At 38.7% G+C, this 14,369-nt stretch overlaps 2 protein-coding genes across 5 annotated transcripts in view; both read right to left on the bottom strand.

Annotated features, from left to right (window-relative positions):
- LOC132993954 (B-cell receptor CD22-like) overlaps nt 1-2,749 on the bottom strand; it is a 47,861-nt gene extending 45,112 nt beyond the window's left edge. For 2 of the 4 annotated variants that reach the window (XM_061063959.1, XM_061063963.1), the window contains exons 1-5: nt 2,652-2,747; nt 1,835-1,915; nt 911-1,288; nt 470-775; nt 108-368 (exon numbers count right to left, since the gene is read on the bottom strand). In XM_061063959.1, coding sequence (XP_060919942.1) covers nt 108-368; nt 470-775; nt 911-1,288; nt 1,835-1,907 — 1,018 coding nt within the window. In that variant the 5' untranslated portion in view covers nt 1,908-1,915; nt 2,652-2,747. Of the gene's footprint in view, nt 1-107; nt 369-469; nt 776-910; nt 1,289-1,834; nt 1,916-2,651 lie in introns of all 4 variants that reach the window. The other 2 variants (XM_061063958.1, XM_061063960.1) reach the window with 2 other exon arrangements.
- Nucleotides 2,750-4,624: 1,875 nt separating this feature from the next.
- On the bottom strand, nt 4,625-13,505 carry LOC132994632 (uncharacterized). The gene is made up of 15 exons (XM_061065118.1): nt 13,090-13,505; nt 11,938-12,318; nt 11,526-11,831; nt 11,002-11,274; nt 10,831-10,921; nt 10,668-10,704; nt 10,414-10,434; nt 8,760-8,787; nt 7,743-7,808; nt 7,217-7,603; nt 6,434-6,739; nt 6,072-6,332; nt 5,578-5,659; nt 5,396-5,435; nt 4,625-5,030 (listed from the first exon to the last, which is right to left on the bottom strand). Exons 1-15 carry the CDS (start codon nt 13,130-13,132, stop codon nt 4,776-4,778), a joined length of 2,577 nt encoding a protein of 858 aa, XP_060921101.1. The 5' UTR covers nt 13,133-13,505; the 3' UTR covers nt 4,625-4,775.
- Nucleotides 13,506-14,369: the final 864 nt, after the last annotated feature.

Here is a 14,369-nt window from a genome sequence, read left to right as displayed (position 1 = left end):
CAAACAGTCATCACAGGAGCGAGTTTCAAAGTGAGTGGGTTCATTCAACTCTAATGTTTACCTTCATTATCAAGATGGATCTTTCATTACTACAGTTCTGTGTTTACCTTTTATATTCAAATGGATCTGTGGTGATGTCTGATTACCAAGATCATTCATGGCCACACAGTAATAAACTCCTCCCTCTGTGGCATTAAAGCTGTAAAACTCTCCTTCAGATACGATCATGGGTCCAGCTGTGCTGATCTTGAACCAGGTGAAGCTGCTGACAGGAGGATTGGCTCTGCTGGAGCAGGTCAGGTTCACATGAATACCTGCTGACACCAAACCTGATGGACTGATGGACGCTGAGGTGTCTTTAGGAGAATCTGAGGAAAATGTTAGATAAACATAATTAATTAAAAACAGCAAACATCTTTAAAATCATCACATTCTGACAGGATCCAATAACAATCTCTGGTTGTCTCACATGAAACTCTGAGAGTCTGTGTCTCCTCTGCTGTCTTGACTTCTTTTCCTTCATTCACAGGATATGTGGCAGAACAGGTGATGTTGTATCCATCATGTTTGTCCGTCAGAGTGATCTGCTCCTGGATTTTAGTCGTGAAGGTTTTATCTGGGTTTTCCTCCATGTTGTTGAGAGAGTCTTGTTTGAGAGTCCAGGTGAGTTTAGGAGGGGAGAGTGGACAGGGAGTGGAAGCTGAGCAGGTTATAGTGACAGACTCCTTCTCCTTCAGATCTCCTGGGATCTCTATGCTGGGGCTCGGAGGAGAATCTGAATACAAGTTTGGAAATTGTCAATTTACATACAAATATATGATATTTCAGAAACACCATCACCACTGCCATCTTTAGATGGATAAAACCAAATCTACATAGAAAAAAAAATATGAAAGAAAAAAAATGTTACCTGTAACTCTTATTCGAAGAGGATCACAAAGAGCTGTTGCTTGGAATGTACTGCTTTCAATTCTGAAGTAGTATGTGTCGTCATATGTTGAGATTATTGGAGAAAATAAGGTGGTGCATTGCTTCTCATTGAGGTTTCCGGTTATATTCATTGGATAGATTCTGATTGTCCCGCGACTGTTGAAAATCACATTGTCTGGTCTGTTACGAAAAAAGGGATTGTTTTTGATCCATATTCCGAAGATTTGTCCTGTGCTGTCAAACTCTTGTTTCGGCCTAAAGGTACATGGGATGTGCAAACAAGATCCATTCAGTGCTTCCATCTGCTGTGGTGTCGTGATGAAGAGGGCTGTATCAAAACCACAAGCTGCCAGTGCACCTGAAAACAGACTCATTAGTAATATAATGTGTGACAAAGCTCTAGGATGGACACGCATGGTACATTCAGAATCAGAATCAGAATCAGGGTTTATTGCCAAGTACATTTACGCATACAAGGAATTTGTCTTGGTGTATTGGTGCTAAACAATTAACAAGGAAATAAAGCTGAACTAGCAACAACTGAAATAGTAAAGTACAAGAAGCTATTGCAATAAATACAATAGAATTTAAATGTGTAAAATATAAAAAACACAAAAAACACAAAATGTACAAAAGGTGCAATGTAGGAGCTGTGCAGTCGACAATGAGAAACAATCTTACAGTGTATGTAATCTGCTCACAGAGTGCATGTAACGAAAATAAATTTAAAGTCCAGTGAGCGTTAATGTAACGCATAAAGAACAAGATGATCAGCAGTAAGATGTTGCAGCTGTTGTTCCTGTGCTGTATGTAAGCATAAATCATCAGGTTGTTTGCACCAGTCTTTAAAATGAGTTTAAAGTATCATACATCTCTCAGTATAAGGGACTGAACACACACTCACCTCTAAGAAAGAAGACACTCGAGAACATGCTGGCTGTCAACATAGTCACCAACAGCTCCACAATGACCCTCATCTCTTAACCTAGAGTTGTAAACACAATACTAGTTACTTTTTTTTTTCTTTTTTAAACAATTACAAATAATGTACGTGTTAAGTGAGATAGGAAACAAAATCTCATACATGCAAATATTTACACCAAAAACATGCATCACAAAGCCAAGATTCAATAGAGATCCATGAATGTAATCAAAACAGCACAGTTTTAAACCTAATCCTCATACCACACCAATGACTTTGTGCTATTTCAGTTCAAGCCCAATGCTGCTGAAGCAACTTCTCATACTCTTATTTTAGTTCTGCTAAACAGAATCTCACCATATATTATTTTTTTGGTCAGGTTTCATGTAGATTATATGAATGGTAAACAAAAAGAGAAAAGATGTTGGTACGAATTTTCATGAATTCATTCATTTTGGTAACTTTGTGATATCATTTAAATCTGTCCACCAGCTGATAGAATTGATTCGGCCGAGGTCAGACGACAGCAACAGATATATTGCTGACAAAATATTCATCTTAACAGTGCTGCTTATATTCTGTTACAGCCCACAAATTCCTTTCTGGTTGGCTCCTATCAAAATATAGATCTGCTGCTATTTAGATGTCTAACCCATAAATGGTTACAGCTTCATAGACCCAAAGTAGAAAAACTAAGCTAATCCACAGTCTGTTTCGCAATTTCATCTACAGCAGAAACAACCCCCACCTAACAGAAGAGAAATTATGTTTTAGCTTAAAATCAGGTCACATTTCTTACCAGAAAAGGCGACACCAATAGAGAGAGCTTCTTTGGTTGATGGATGGAAGTACTTCAGTTTTTGTATTTGAGCTGGACAACAGATTAAGTAACATACTTCCTTTTAAACTGATGTAATTTAAACCAAGCCAACTTCCTGTGTGACAAGAGAACACAGTAAGTCCTGTTGCTGTTGTTGTACATTTGCTAAATATTATCCAGGGCGGTGACTTCCAGTAAATATTAGGGAAACTGATAGAAACACATATTTACTCACATGTGCACATACTGTTACTGCATGGCACCCCTAAACCACTCCCTCAAACTGAGCCTCTGTTGCTTTTACCGTAGCATGATCATTTGAGTATTAATAGAAAAGGAAGTTGAACCCAAATTTTACCACAGATGAAAAAAAAAAAGTACTCAAGTTCAAACAGTAGATAATTGAAGCTACTGTATGTTTTTATAGAATAAGTATTTGTTAATTATTATCGGACAAGTCTCAATCTGCCTGTCTGTCTTCCTGGCACCCTCTTCAGACACTTTCTAACTTTACCTGGACCCTTGCAAGTCTACTACCTATGATGAGATGGCCAGCATCACCAACAACCGCCTGTTTTGACAGATGGAGTCCATGCACTGAGACTTCTGTGGAACATTTAACTATTAAGTCATCAACTTGAGAGGATAACAGCCGGGGTATTTCTGGGTCTCTTATGGAGAACAGAGAAAAAGGGGTGCTTTTAACAGGGCTCAAAAATGGCAATATCAACCTCCCAGGGTTTTGTTCAGAGATCCCCCCCCCCCCCCCCCCCCCCCCCCCCCCACCTGGCTATACCCGGCTACTATAAACCTGAAGTGTCTGACTCATTGTTGTCCCTCCCTACAGGTGCACAGTCTGGCCACATCAAAAGATCTCCTATGGCTATATATATGTTTCTGCCACTTTCTGTTTCGATGGCAACACAAGCCCCTCTGAAATCTGCATTTTGGCCCTATTAAAGTTTTTTCCTCCCTGAACCTTGTAAGGACTGCCTTGAGACCTTACAACTTTATACTGTGACTTTACAGGCATTCAAAAATATTGGTTATTGAGTGTTTTTAGACATCATGTTCCTATCTTAAAAGTAATTCAATCTTAAAAATGTACATGTAAGTTTGTAGCAGGTAGTGACAACATCTCGCTCCTGTACTGCAGTACTGCACTATTGGATAAGATAAACAATACAGAAGTTAGATTAGTTTTAAAATAAGAATTTTACTTAATTTTTTACTTCTTCAATTCCAGATTTTTGTTTTTGTTAATCAGCTAACTTCAAGATAAAAGTTCAAATTGACAGATAATATGTTTTTAGACACACAGAAGAGGGAGGCTGTGAGCTCAACCAAATATCCATCCATCCATTATCCATAGCGCTCTTCACGTATAAGATAAACAATGGCTTGAGCCAATCCCAGCTGTCATTGGGGGAGAGGCGGGGTATACCCTGGCCTGGTCGCCAGTCAATCACAGGGCTGACATCATGACCTTTAACAACCAGTCAAAGTCACACCTACCCACACCAATTAGAGTTCAACCAAGTATGATACATCAAATGTGCTAATGTCTCTTTTATAATTCTCTTGTCACAGTTTGTATGTTCTCCATATAGATTTCCTTTTTTAACCTGTTTTGTTCGCATGGTGCAGTCGACTTAACTACACACTCATATTGAGTTGGGTATGAATATCAGTGATCAGTCATTTGAGTGTAGAAACAAAATCAAATGCAGAAACAGAGACAATGATTGAACTTCTGTAAAGACTGTGATATAATTATGATAAACGCTAAAGGCCTCAGCGTTTTGTGAAGTGTCGATAACATTTGTTCGGAATTGGGGTGATACAAATAAAAATGGATGGATGGATTGACTGACTTTATCTTTGTTTAAGCCACAAACAACTCATTAAATTCATGTGATGCATGTGAAGAAATCAGCAGAGTGTGGAGAAGCTCATTTAGAAATATGTACACACCATTTATTGATTAAAAAGATACAATGTGTTACATGTTCAATACCATTTCATTAACCACAGGCAGCCAAGCAAAAGTTCATCTGTAACAGTAAATATGTTTTGTTAAATAAAAGATGTCCGTGCATGTCTTCATTTTCTCTTCACTTGAGCATAGAGGTCATGTGGGCCAGCAGCAGCCTGTGTGAAGCTGGTTACTGGCTTAGAGACGTTGACCTGTGCATACAGAGTCTCCTGCTGCTGTCCACTGTCCTGCGTTGAGTTAGAGGACACTTTAGGTCTCAGCTTGGAGAAGTCGATCTCTCCATAATGTAGTTCCTCTACTTCTGATGCTCTGGCTTGTTCGTGCCCGGCTTCTTGTGTAGCTGGTGCTGCAGCTGTCAGGCTCTGTTAAAGAAAATGTAAATATTGTTGTAGTTAAGAGTGAGCCTCACGCCATCTCTCGCTCAAATCTACCGGCTTATATAAACGGACACTTAGCTGAATAATCTACTTTGATGGGACACAGAAATGAATGAAAAATCCTGTTGTGTCAAGACTTGAAAATGCATCTGAATTATGGCATGCTACTGGATGACGAAATGGATTGTTAGTGTGAGTTAACAAGATGTTTCTTCACATGTCCTTTTACACACACTAATGAGGAACTTAAAACTGCTAAAAGGGCTGTCAGTTTCCTGCAGTCACTATTAATGGGTAGAATGGTTAAGTTATGAACAAACTCATGAGACACATTGAAATATGTTTCCTACCTGTGTCTGTTGGAAAGCTGAACGTTTTGACTTCAACCTCCTGGGAGAAATATAAAAACTGTCAGCTGAATAACTTTGAGCATAATTCAAATAGTGATACTGATATGAAGCACTGTTTTATTAACAACAGCAAAATATAATCACTGAATAATGTTGATGTGAAATTTATTTTAGATGCTTACCAAATCAGTACGCCCACACTGATGAGACCTGTGATCCCAATCATCGCTCCAACACCTGTCCACCATGCTGAAGAGTGACCCACTTGTTTCCAGTAGAGAGAAGATGGATTAATAAGACTTATGGCTTTCAACCAGCTGTGCAGTATTTCCAAAAGAAATCACAACAGAAACACAAATGCTTATTGATGTTTATGTCACAGCTGTATGCAGACATTGTGTGGAATTTAGTTTTGAGTCTGTTTTCTAGATTTATGTACAGACAATGATCACTTCTTCCTTTTCCTTATGCATGTTCTCTCCTTCCCTCTCTCTATGTTGTCTATTTTCATTCTCACGTTTCCAATCTCTTTATTTCTGCTTCCCTTTCTTTTTGCAGAACCATGCCTGAGCTCAAATTTCCAAAGTTTCATAAACCATTGACAAAACTTCTTTGTGCAGTATTGTTTGAAACATCCCTACAATCTAATAAAAAAAAAATAAAAAAAGGTGTTTACTTTTTATATTCAAATGGATCTGTGGTGATGTCTGATTACTGAGATCATTCATGGCCACACAGTAATAAACTCCTCCCTCTGTGACATTAAAGCTGTAAAACGCTCCTTCAGATACGATCATGTGTCCATCTCTGCTGATCTTGAACCAGGTGAAGCTGCTGACAGGAGGATTGGCTCTGCTGGAGCAGGTCAGGTTCACATGAATACCTGCTGACACCAAACCTGATGGACTGATGGACGCTGAGGTGTTTTTAGGAGCATCTGAGGAAAATGTTAGATAATTGTATTTCATTAAAAACAGCAAACATCTTTAAAATCATCACATTCTGACCGGATCCAATAACAATCTCTGGTTGTCTCACATGAAACTCTGAGAGTCTGTGTCTCCTCTGCTGTCTTGACTTCTTTTCCTTCATTCACAGGATATGTGGCAGAACAGGTGATGTTGTATCCATCATGTTTGTCCGTCAGAGTGATCTGCTCCTGGATTTTAGTCGTGAAGGTTTTATCTGGGTTTTCCTCCATGTTGTTGAGAGAGTCTTGTTTGAGAGTCCAGGTGAGTTTAGGAGGGGAGAGTGGACAGGGAGTGGAAGCTGAGCAGGTTATAGTGACAGACTCCTTCTCCTTCAGATCTCCTGAGATCTTAAATCTGGGGCTCGGGGGAGAATCTGTGGATGAGAAACACACCTTGTATTGGTAAAAATATTTATATAAACAAATATTAAATAGGGGAAAATTTGCCTTTTTTTAATAGAAATGTGTGTTTTCAAATTAAACACATTTTAAACATTACAGTATGTTACTGTACAGTTTGTATTATTGAACATTAACCCTTTCACTGTCAGACTTTAATAAAAATCCAGCTTCATCAGTACGGAGAGGGCTCGACATAGGACAAAACTCGTGTAGATTTTGAACTCATCGTAAAGCAGCGACCAAGAAAGTTCCCACATGAGAGTTCCCTTTTTTTAAACCCCTTCATCGTGTGTTTTTTACAGTTTGACGTCATTGTTTTAATGTTTAGCCACGACTGACTAGGATCGGGCTACTGTTGATGTTTACTGTCACATTTTGGTTGTGGAACTTGTTGTTAACCTAACAGCTGCATCAACCTTTTGAAGCAAGTCATAAAAAAAGAAGCTTACCTTTAACTGTAACTTGAAGAGGATCACAGGACGCTGTTGCTTTGAAGGGTTTGCTCTCTATTCTGAAGAAGTATCTCTCAGTGTAATTTTCGTTTACATTTGAAAACAGGGTGGTGCAGTTTTTCTGACTCAGATTTCCAGTAATATTCATCCTGTAGCTGTTCAATGTCTGGCTGCTGCCGTTGAAAACCACATTGTTTGGAAAAATGACAAATCTGGGGTCTCTTTTAACCCACACTCCGGAGATTTTTACACTGCTGTCAAACTCTGATTCGGTGCTAAAGATACAGGGGATCTGCACACAAGATCCACTCAGTGCTTCCACCTTCTGTGGTGCTGTAATACCAAGGCTTGGTTTTGGTGTTATAGTACAAGTAGCACAAGCGCCTATAAGATCATGATGAACAAAGGAAAATGAAGAAAATAATTATAGTTTAAAGAATTGCTTTATAGTCGACACATGAATAATTTGAATTAAGAGACTCTGATTTCAAATGAAGAGAACGGAAACAAACAAACAGCTTACCTGAAACAAAGAGGACACTCAGGAAGAAGTTGGCAGTCACCATGTTCACAGACAGAACCGTGCTCCCTGGATTTTCAAATACAATAACTTTCACTTTTCACTTGTATTAATCATATAGCTTATGACGTTTTAACAAAGAAGTCGTCCTATTTAAAGCAACTTCCCTTCTCAACATTTAGACCCGAAACTTACACTGTAAGATCACAGTTCATTTTTCTTCACAATAAGCATGCCTGTATGTAACTATATAAATCATACTGAGGTTACATTTATTTGAATTAAAACAAACTAAAAAAGAGAATAAAATTCTTGTCAGTAAAGAAAAAACTAAATTGGAGTTTTAAGAAACCACTAAGTAGTTCAATGTTTCCTCCTCAAACAAACAAACAAAGAGAATAGAGGAGGTTCATTTTACTAAAACACTTTCTTAATTTTTAGCAGGATTAGAATAAACCCACTCACCTCTCTTAAAGAGGACTTGCTGTTTAAAGACAGCACTAATCTGCCTTTTTTTGTCTTTCTGCCACTACATATCACATGACCTCTTATTCCAAAATAACACAGGCAGCGTTGGTTTACAGCTCATATCCTGTAAGCAAGGAAGTCAGATATTACGACATATTCAAATCTTCATGGTTCCATTGGTTAGTTCAACCTCACAGGTTTGTTGATTAGAATCAACTCATTCATGCGATTCATCTTTATTAGGTCAAAGACAGAGTAGGGGGGCTTGAAGCTTGAATAATCAGAGTATAATGTATCTAATGTCTAATAGAGAAAATCCCTGAAACTACAGTGACTTCTTCCTCAGTAATGTAAGCTGATGAGAAATGTGTTTATGACAGATACTCGTCTAGGTCTCAGACAGAAAGTCATCCTTTTTATTAACTTTGTCCACAGCACAGATTTACACCAACCTTTGTGATTTATTTTACGCTAACAATAAAGAACATTTTCACACACACACACACATACTTTTTAACGATCACATTCTCTGAATAAACTAAGATACCTGACCTTGAGGAGGCCCCCAAGGTCCCGGTAACTGTAGCCATGTAGATTTATGAAACATGTGTTTTGAGTGGCAGGTGTCCATGAGCGCAGTCTGCATGCGCTTGTGTTTTTAGGAGTGTGTGTGTGTGTGTGTGTGTGTGTGTGTGTGTGTGTGTGTGTGTGTGCGGATAGTTAAGCAGATGCTAAGGGTAATTTGTAGTAGGGATAAGCTTATGTTTTGCACAACCGTTTTGATTTGTTTCATGTATTGTCTGTTCAGCAAATTCCCAGTATCCAAGACACATTTCTCCCGAGGAAGACAAATAAAGAAACCCTGACATCGCTATACACTCCAGGAAATGCAGTTTTTTTTTTGTTTTTTTTTTTACTTCTGCTTTGGCTTCTTCTTTTAACTCAAGGGTCTGCTGTTTGAAACATCTCCTATACCCTTACACTCCACCTGATCCGCACAGGATGGTTATGTCTCTGTCACTACTCCCAGTCTATTTGTCTTCATTAATCAAAGACTCCACCACTGAGGGGGTGCCAGTATCTTAGTGGTTAGTGTGCCGGTTTGATTCTGATTCCAACCTGTGGCTCCTTTCCCGCATGTCACTCCCCATTCTCTCTCTCTCTCTCTCTGATTTATGACTCCATCCACTGTCCTAATAAACGAAGGCCTAAAAAGACTACATCACTGAACAGTCTCGACGCGCCCTCGTTCACACACACTGCACTCTACTCTTCTGACTCAGTGGCAGATATACTTTGCCTCACCGGTCAGCCTTTATAACTTTTCCTCATACAGTCAGTCAGGAGTAACAGAGGTCTAACAGTACCACTTTGAACAAGCTGTGTAAAAGGAGCTACAGACGCTGTTTTGTCTCTGTTGCGCCTTTGTGTGTTTACATGTCTTGCCTCTTTTGCCTCTACAAGTCCATAAAAATCACACTCAGGTAAAGGAAGTGATGGCATTGTATGATTCAGTGTAAATGTATAAATGCGGTGTAATGGCAATAAAGACATTTTTTTTTTTTATTAATAATTACGTAAAAAGTACTTCAACTAAGACCAAGCCTATTTACCCATTTTTGGAAGTTGGTCTGTTAACTGGAGAGGTGCCAGAGCACTTCCTGAGTGCTGCCGAGGTGCCCTTGAGCAAGGCACCGAACCCCCAACTGCTCTGCTGAGCTCCCTGCATGGCAGTGTGTAGCAGCCCCTTCACTCTGACATCTCTCCACCAATGCATGTCCACAGGTCCTGTTTGTGCATGTGTGTGAGAAGCATGTCTCTCAATAACAGAGTGAAGAACCAGAATTTACCCTCAGGATTAATAAAGTTTACAAAATTAAAGACAAAAACTAAAAAAACAGGGAAACTGAGTTATGTTGTGCTCAAAGATTTATATATTGATGTGAAACACATGAAAACAATACATTACAGTCTTATATTCTTCAGTATGTAACAACAGAATATCTGGAATAATGCCTTTTAAGTGTCTATTATCAGGTTTTTAGTTCAGCAAGAACTAAATGTGGCCTCTATTGTCTACAAAACTGATAACCGACACCTCGTCTGGCATTATCCCCTACATATATTACACAGTAAATTCAAAGTCTATGTTTAGGGTTTATCTAATTGGTTGTGCTGGTTAGGTCAACTCAGCCATATTGTTGACATAGACTGCTTCCTCTTTGTCCTGTGAATAAAATAACAAGAGAAAGTGGTAAGTGATGTCAGTAATCTGAAGGAGCAGAAAGAGGATAATAATAATAATTATTATTATTATAATGAGCTTTAAAAGCTTTAATGTACACTGTTGCTTTTCTCTGTGCTGTCGATTGTTGTCAAACCTGTAGAGAGCATATGAAGAAGAATTTCCCATTTGGAACAATAAAGTGGAAGTCTACCTCTCCTTATCTGGCAGCTTACCTTTCTTGGTTTGATGGAACCTTTTGATCGAAACCAACTGAAAAATAAAATATATAAGAAAGCTGAAGAATGGTCCGTGCCCTACAGTTCTAATACAACCACGTTGAAAATCACCAATTCATCTGTTGCTGATACGGCTACATGACAGAAACTTTCTTCTCACCACTCAAATATGACCATTGTGCTGACGAGCATCAGGATTCCCAGGATTTTCAGAACAACTTGAATGCCAACATGTTCGTTCAGTTGATCACCTGTAACACAGCAGCAGTGTCACTCGTTGATTTCTAGAAGATTTGACCACTAAAACATCAGGAAATCATTTCCACTCTACCTTCAAATATCAGCTGATGTCCTGTTGATAGTTGAATGTCCAGATCGTTTCTGCATCCACAGAAGAACAATCTGCCTTGATCACTATCGGTCACATTAAGGCCATAAACCTGTGTATCTACCTTAATCAGCTCCAGTCTGCCATTACTGATCATGAACCAGACAAAGTGGACGACAGGAGGGTTTCCTCTGCAGGAGCAAGTCAGGTTCACCATGCTGCCAACTGTCACTGCATCAGTGGGACTGACGATCACTGAGGTGTCCCTGGGAGAGTCTGCAAGATTTGGAGAGATATTGCAGTGACGAGAAAACATTTGTAGAGGTTAGACATGTGAGATAAGTCGTTTTCACTGAAACAGCAAGATATTCAAAGATTTTAGAAGTTCAGGCTCATTTTGCTGTGCAGAAGTAATTTACCATGCTCAATAAAATTGCAGCAATCCATTATGCAAAGAGGAAGCTCACAAAAACCTAACTGTCCCTGCTTCATTCTTCAAAAATAAAACAAATGAGATCAAGTCTCACATGAAACTCTGAGAGTCTGTGTCTCCCCTGCTGTCTTGACTTCTTTTCCTTCATTCACAGGATATGTGGCAGAACAGGTGATGTTGTATCCATCATGTTTGTCCGTCAGAGTGATCTGCTCCTGGATTTTAGTCGTGAAGGTTTTATCTGGGTTTTCCTCCATGTTGTTGAGAGAGTCTTGTTTGAGAGTCCAGGTGAGTTTAGGAGGGGAGAGTGGACAGGGAGTGGAAGCTGAGCAGGTTATAGTGACAGACTCCTTCTCCTTCAGATCTCCTGTGATATTTATGCTGGGGCTCGGAGGAGAATCTGTGGTTTAGAAACACACTCAGGATCAGCTTTCTTTTTGACTCAGAACTTTACCTGATTTCTTGATTTTATTTGACATTAAAAAGATACAAATAAAAAACATTACCTTTAACTGTAACTTGAAGAGGATCACAATAAGCCGTTGCTTTGAAGGGTTTGCTCTCTATTCTGAAGAAGTATCTCTCAGTGTAGTTCTCGTTTACATTTGAAAACAGGGTGGTGCAATTTTTCTGACTCAGATTTCCAGTAATATTCATCCTGTAGCTGTTCAATGTCTGGCTGCTGCTGTTGAAAACCACATTGTTTGGAAAAATGACAAATCTGGGGTCACTTTTAATCCACACTCCGGAGATTTTTACACTGCTGTCAAACTCTCCTTCCAGCCTAAAGGTACATGGGATGTGCAAACAAGATCCACTCAGTGCTTCCATCTGCTGTGGTGTCGTGATGAAGAGGGGTGTATCAAAAACACAAGCTGCCAGTGCACCTGAAAACAGACTCATTAGTAATATAATGTAGATTTATTTGACTAGAAAGGCATGTGTAACACTTTGACCTTTGAGATTTGTTTAAAATGTAAAGTATGTTACAAATGAAATTCTTTATTTTGTATTATTAATCAGCAGCAGGTTGTTGCATCTGTTCTCTCCATAGACTGTAAATATTAATGGATGAAGCCTGAGTGACATCAGCCATCTGTCACGGCAGGGGGTTCTAGAGGCTCATCGGCAGCAGCATCCATGCTGGAAATCCTGTCTCAGCCTGACTTTGAGTCAACCTAACGACAGGCTGAGAGCTGGACTGAGGCGGGTTTTAAGCCTCTTGACAAACCGTTACATCTTGCCCACCTGTAAATAATGTCAGCTACGCGCCCAACTACGGATGACACGTATCGTCATCAAAATCAAAGAGGATGCAGTTTAGGATTATGCACACGCATTAGCTTCATTTTTCAAGACTTGGAGGTTGCCGCTTGTTTTTCCCTGTGCTGCTACAAATGTATGTATAAATCATCACCACATTGTGATTTTAAATGTAACTTAAGTTGTTTCTGTCTTTTGAGTGTGATGTGATTTGATCGGGATGCAAGGATTTTTGAGCTTGTAATGCAAGACAAATTTCAGTGCAAACGGACAATAACGTGTTATCTTATCTTATCAGGATGTAAAGATTGTCAGCACTATCTGCACCAGAATGAGTTTAAACTGTAAATCAGAGAGATATGTCTCTAATTAAAAGAGACTGAACACGCACTCACCTCTGAGGAAGAGGACACTTACTAACATGCTGGCTGTCAACATCTTCCAACAGACAACAGGAACAGGATTACTTTCCCGCTTCTTCACCTAGATACATTTAACCACAAAGAATGTTAGTTAAATAGGGGAGAGTGTCTCCTATTTGACTGCATTCATTTTTAGTAATCAATTGATATATTAAGATCTACAAAATGTTTACAATGAATTCAAAATAAAAACACTCTTGAAATTAAATACATATTTAAATACTTATTTTGAGACCTCTTTTCCCCTTTTGGATCATGTTCTTGTTTTTTTGTTGAGTGAATAGTAACCAAAAAAATGTAATCTAAGCAATACAAACAGTAAAAAGCGCTTACCAGATGAGCCCACTTTCAACGCAGAGATGTTCAGAGGTTTATGGGTGGTGGTTTTTCAATTTCAGCTGAAGTACTTATTAGGACTTCCCTTTTTATCTGCTGTTTATACAGAGCAGATTTCCTGTGTTTCAAAGGTACACAGGAAATCCAGACGGTGTTGTAAAACTGTTTTTGAAATAATATCCAGAATACCAAAAAAGGTAAATACTCCCTTACACATCACCTGCAGCACAATGTGCAATGTGTTTTCTGTTAGTAAATGCTTCAATGTCAACTTCTTCTTTTTTTGTTGATTCTTCTGTGAGCTGCAAATGAACAACCGAGAAAGACTGCATACAGAAATATACAAACATGACTAAATGTATTCTTAGATGAGGATTTGCTGTCTGATCCCGGTACAGTGGTCAGCTATTAGGACAAGCTGTGAATTTACGGAGTGTTACTGATCACATTTCATCATTTAAAAAAAAAAAGATATACAACCTCACTTCTTCCCAAATAACCAGTTTAGCTTGCAAAACTTCAAATACATCACGGTCATAATAATGACCATTATGATGAACTTATGTCACTGATATCACATGAAAGAAATACAGCTAGATACTGAGAAATGTTGTGATGAGCTGCTAAAAGATCTGCCCATGTGGCTTGATTCTTTAAATAACCTTGAGTTTTATTTAGTTTCACCACGTTTCCTGTTCCTCCATGTAGACTGACAACTAAGAAACCTGTTTAGCTCATCTAACCAGTGCAGTCAGTACAAATAGTTATAAACAAATGTGTCATATGATGTGTATTTATTAGATTTGTATTAAATATTGAATAAATGCACAATGGTAGTTATGTGGAATGTTTTCTAACCATTAACACTGACTGAGTCTGTTTTGAAGTAGTTTGTTCTAGAAACAGCTGTAAACCCA

The sequence above is a fragment of the Labrus mixtus genome, chromosome 19 (genome assembly GCF_963584025.1).
Source record: "Labrus mixtus chromosome 19, fLabMix1.1, whole genome shotgun sequence".
NCBI lineage: Eukaryota > Metazoa > Chordata > Actinopteri > Labriformes > Labridae > Labrus > Labrus mixtus.
The sequence above is the reverse complement of the archived record's forward strand: the minus strand, read 5'-3'. Positions and strand labels throughout refer to the sequence as shown.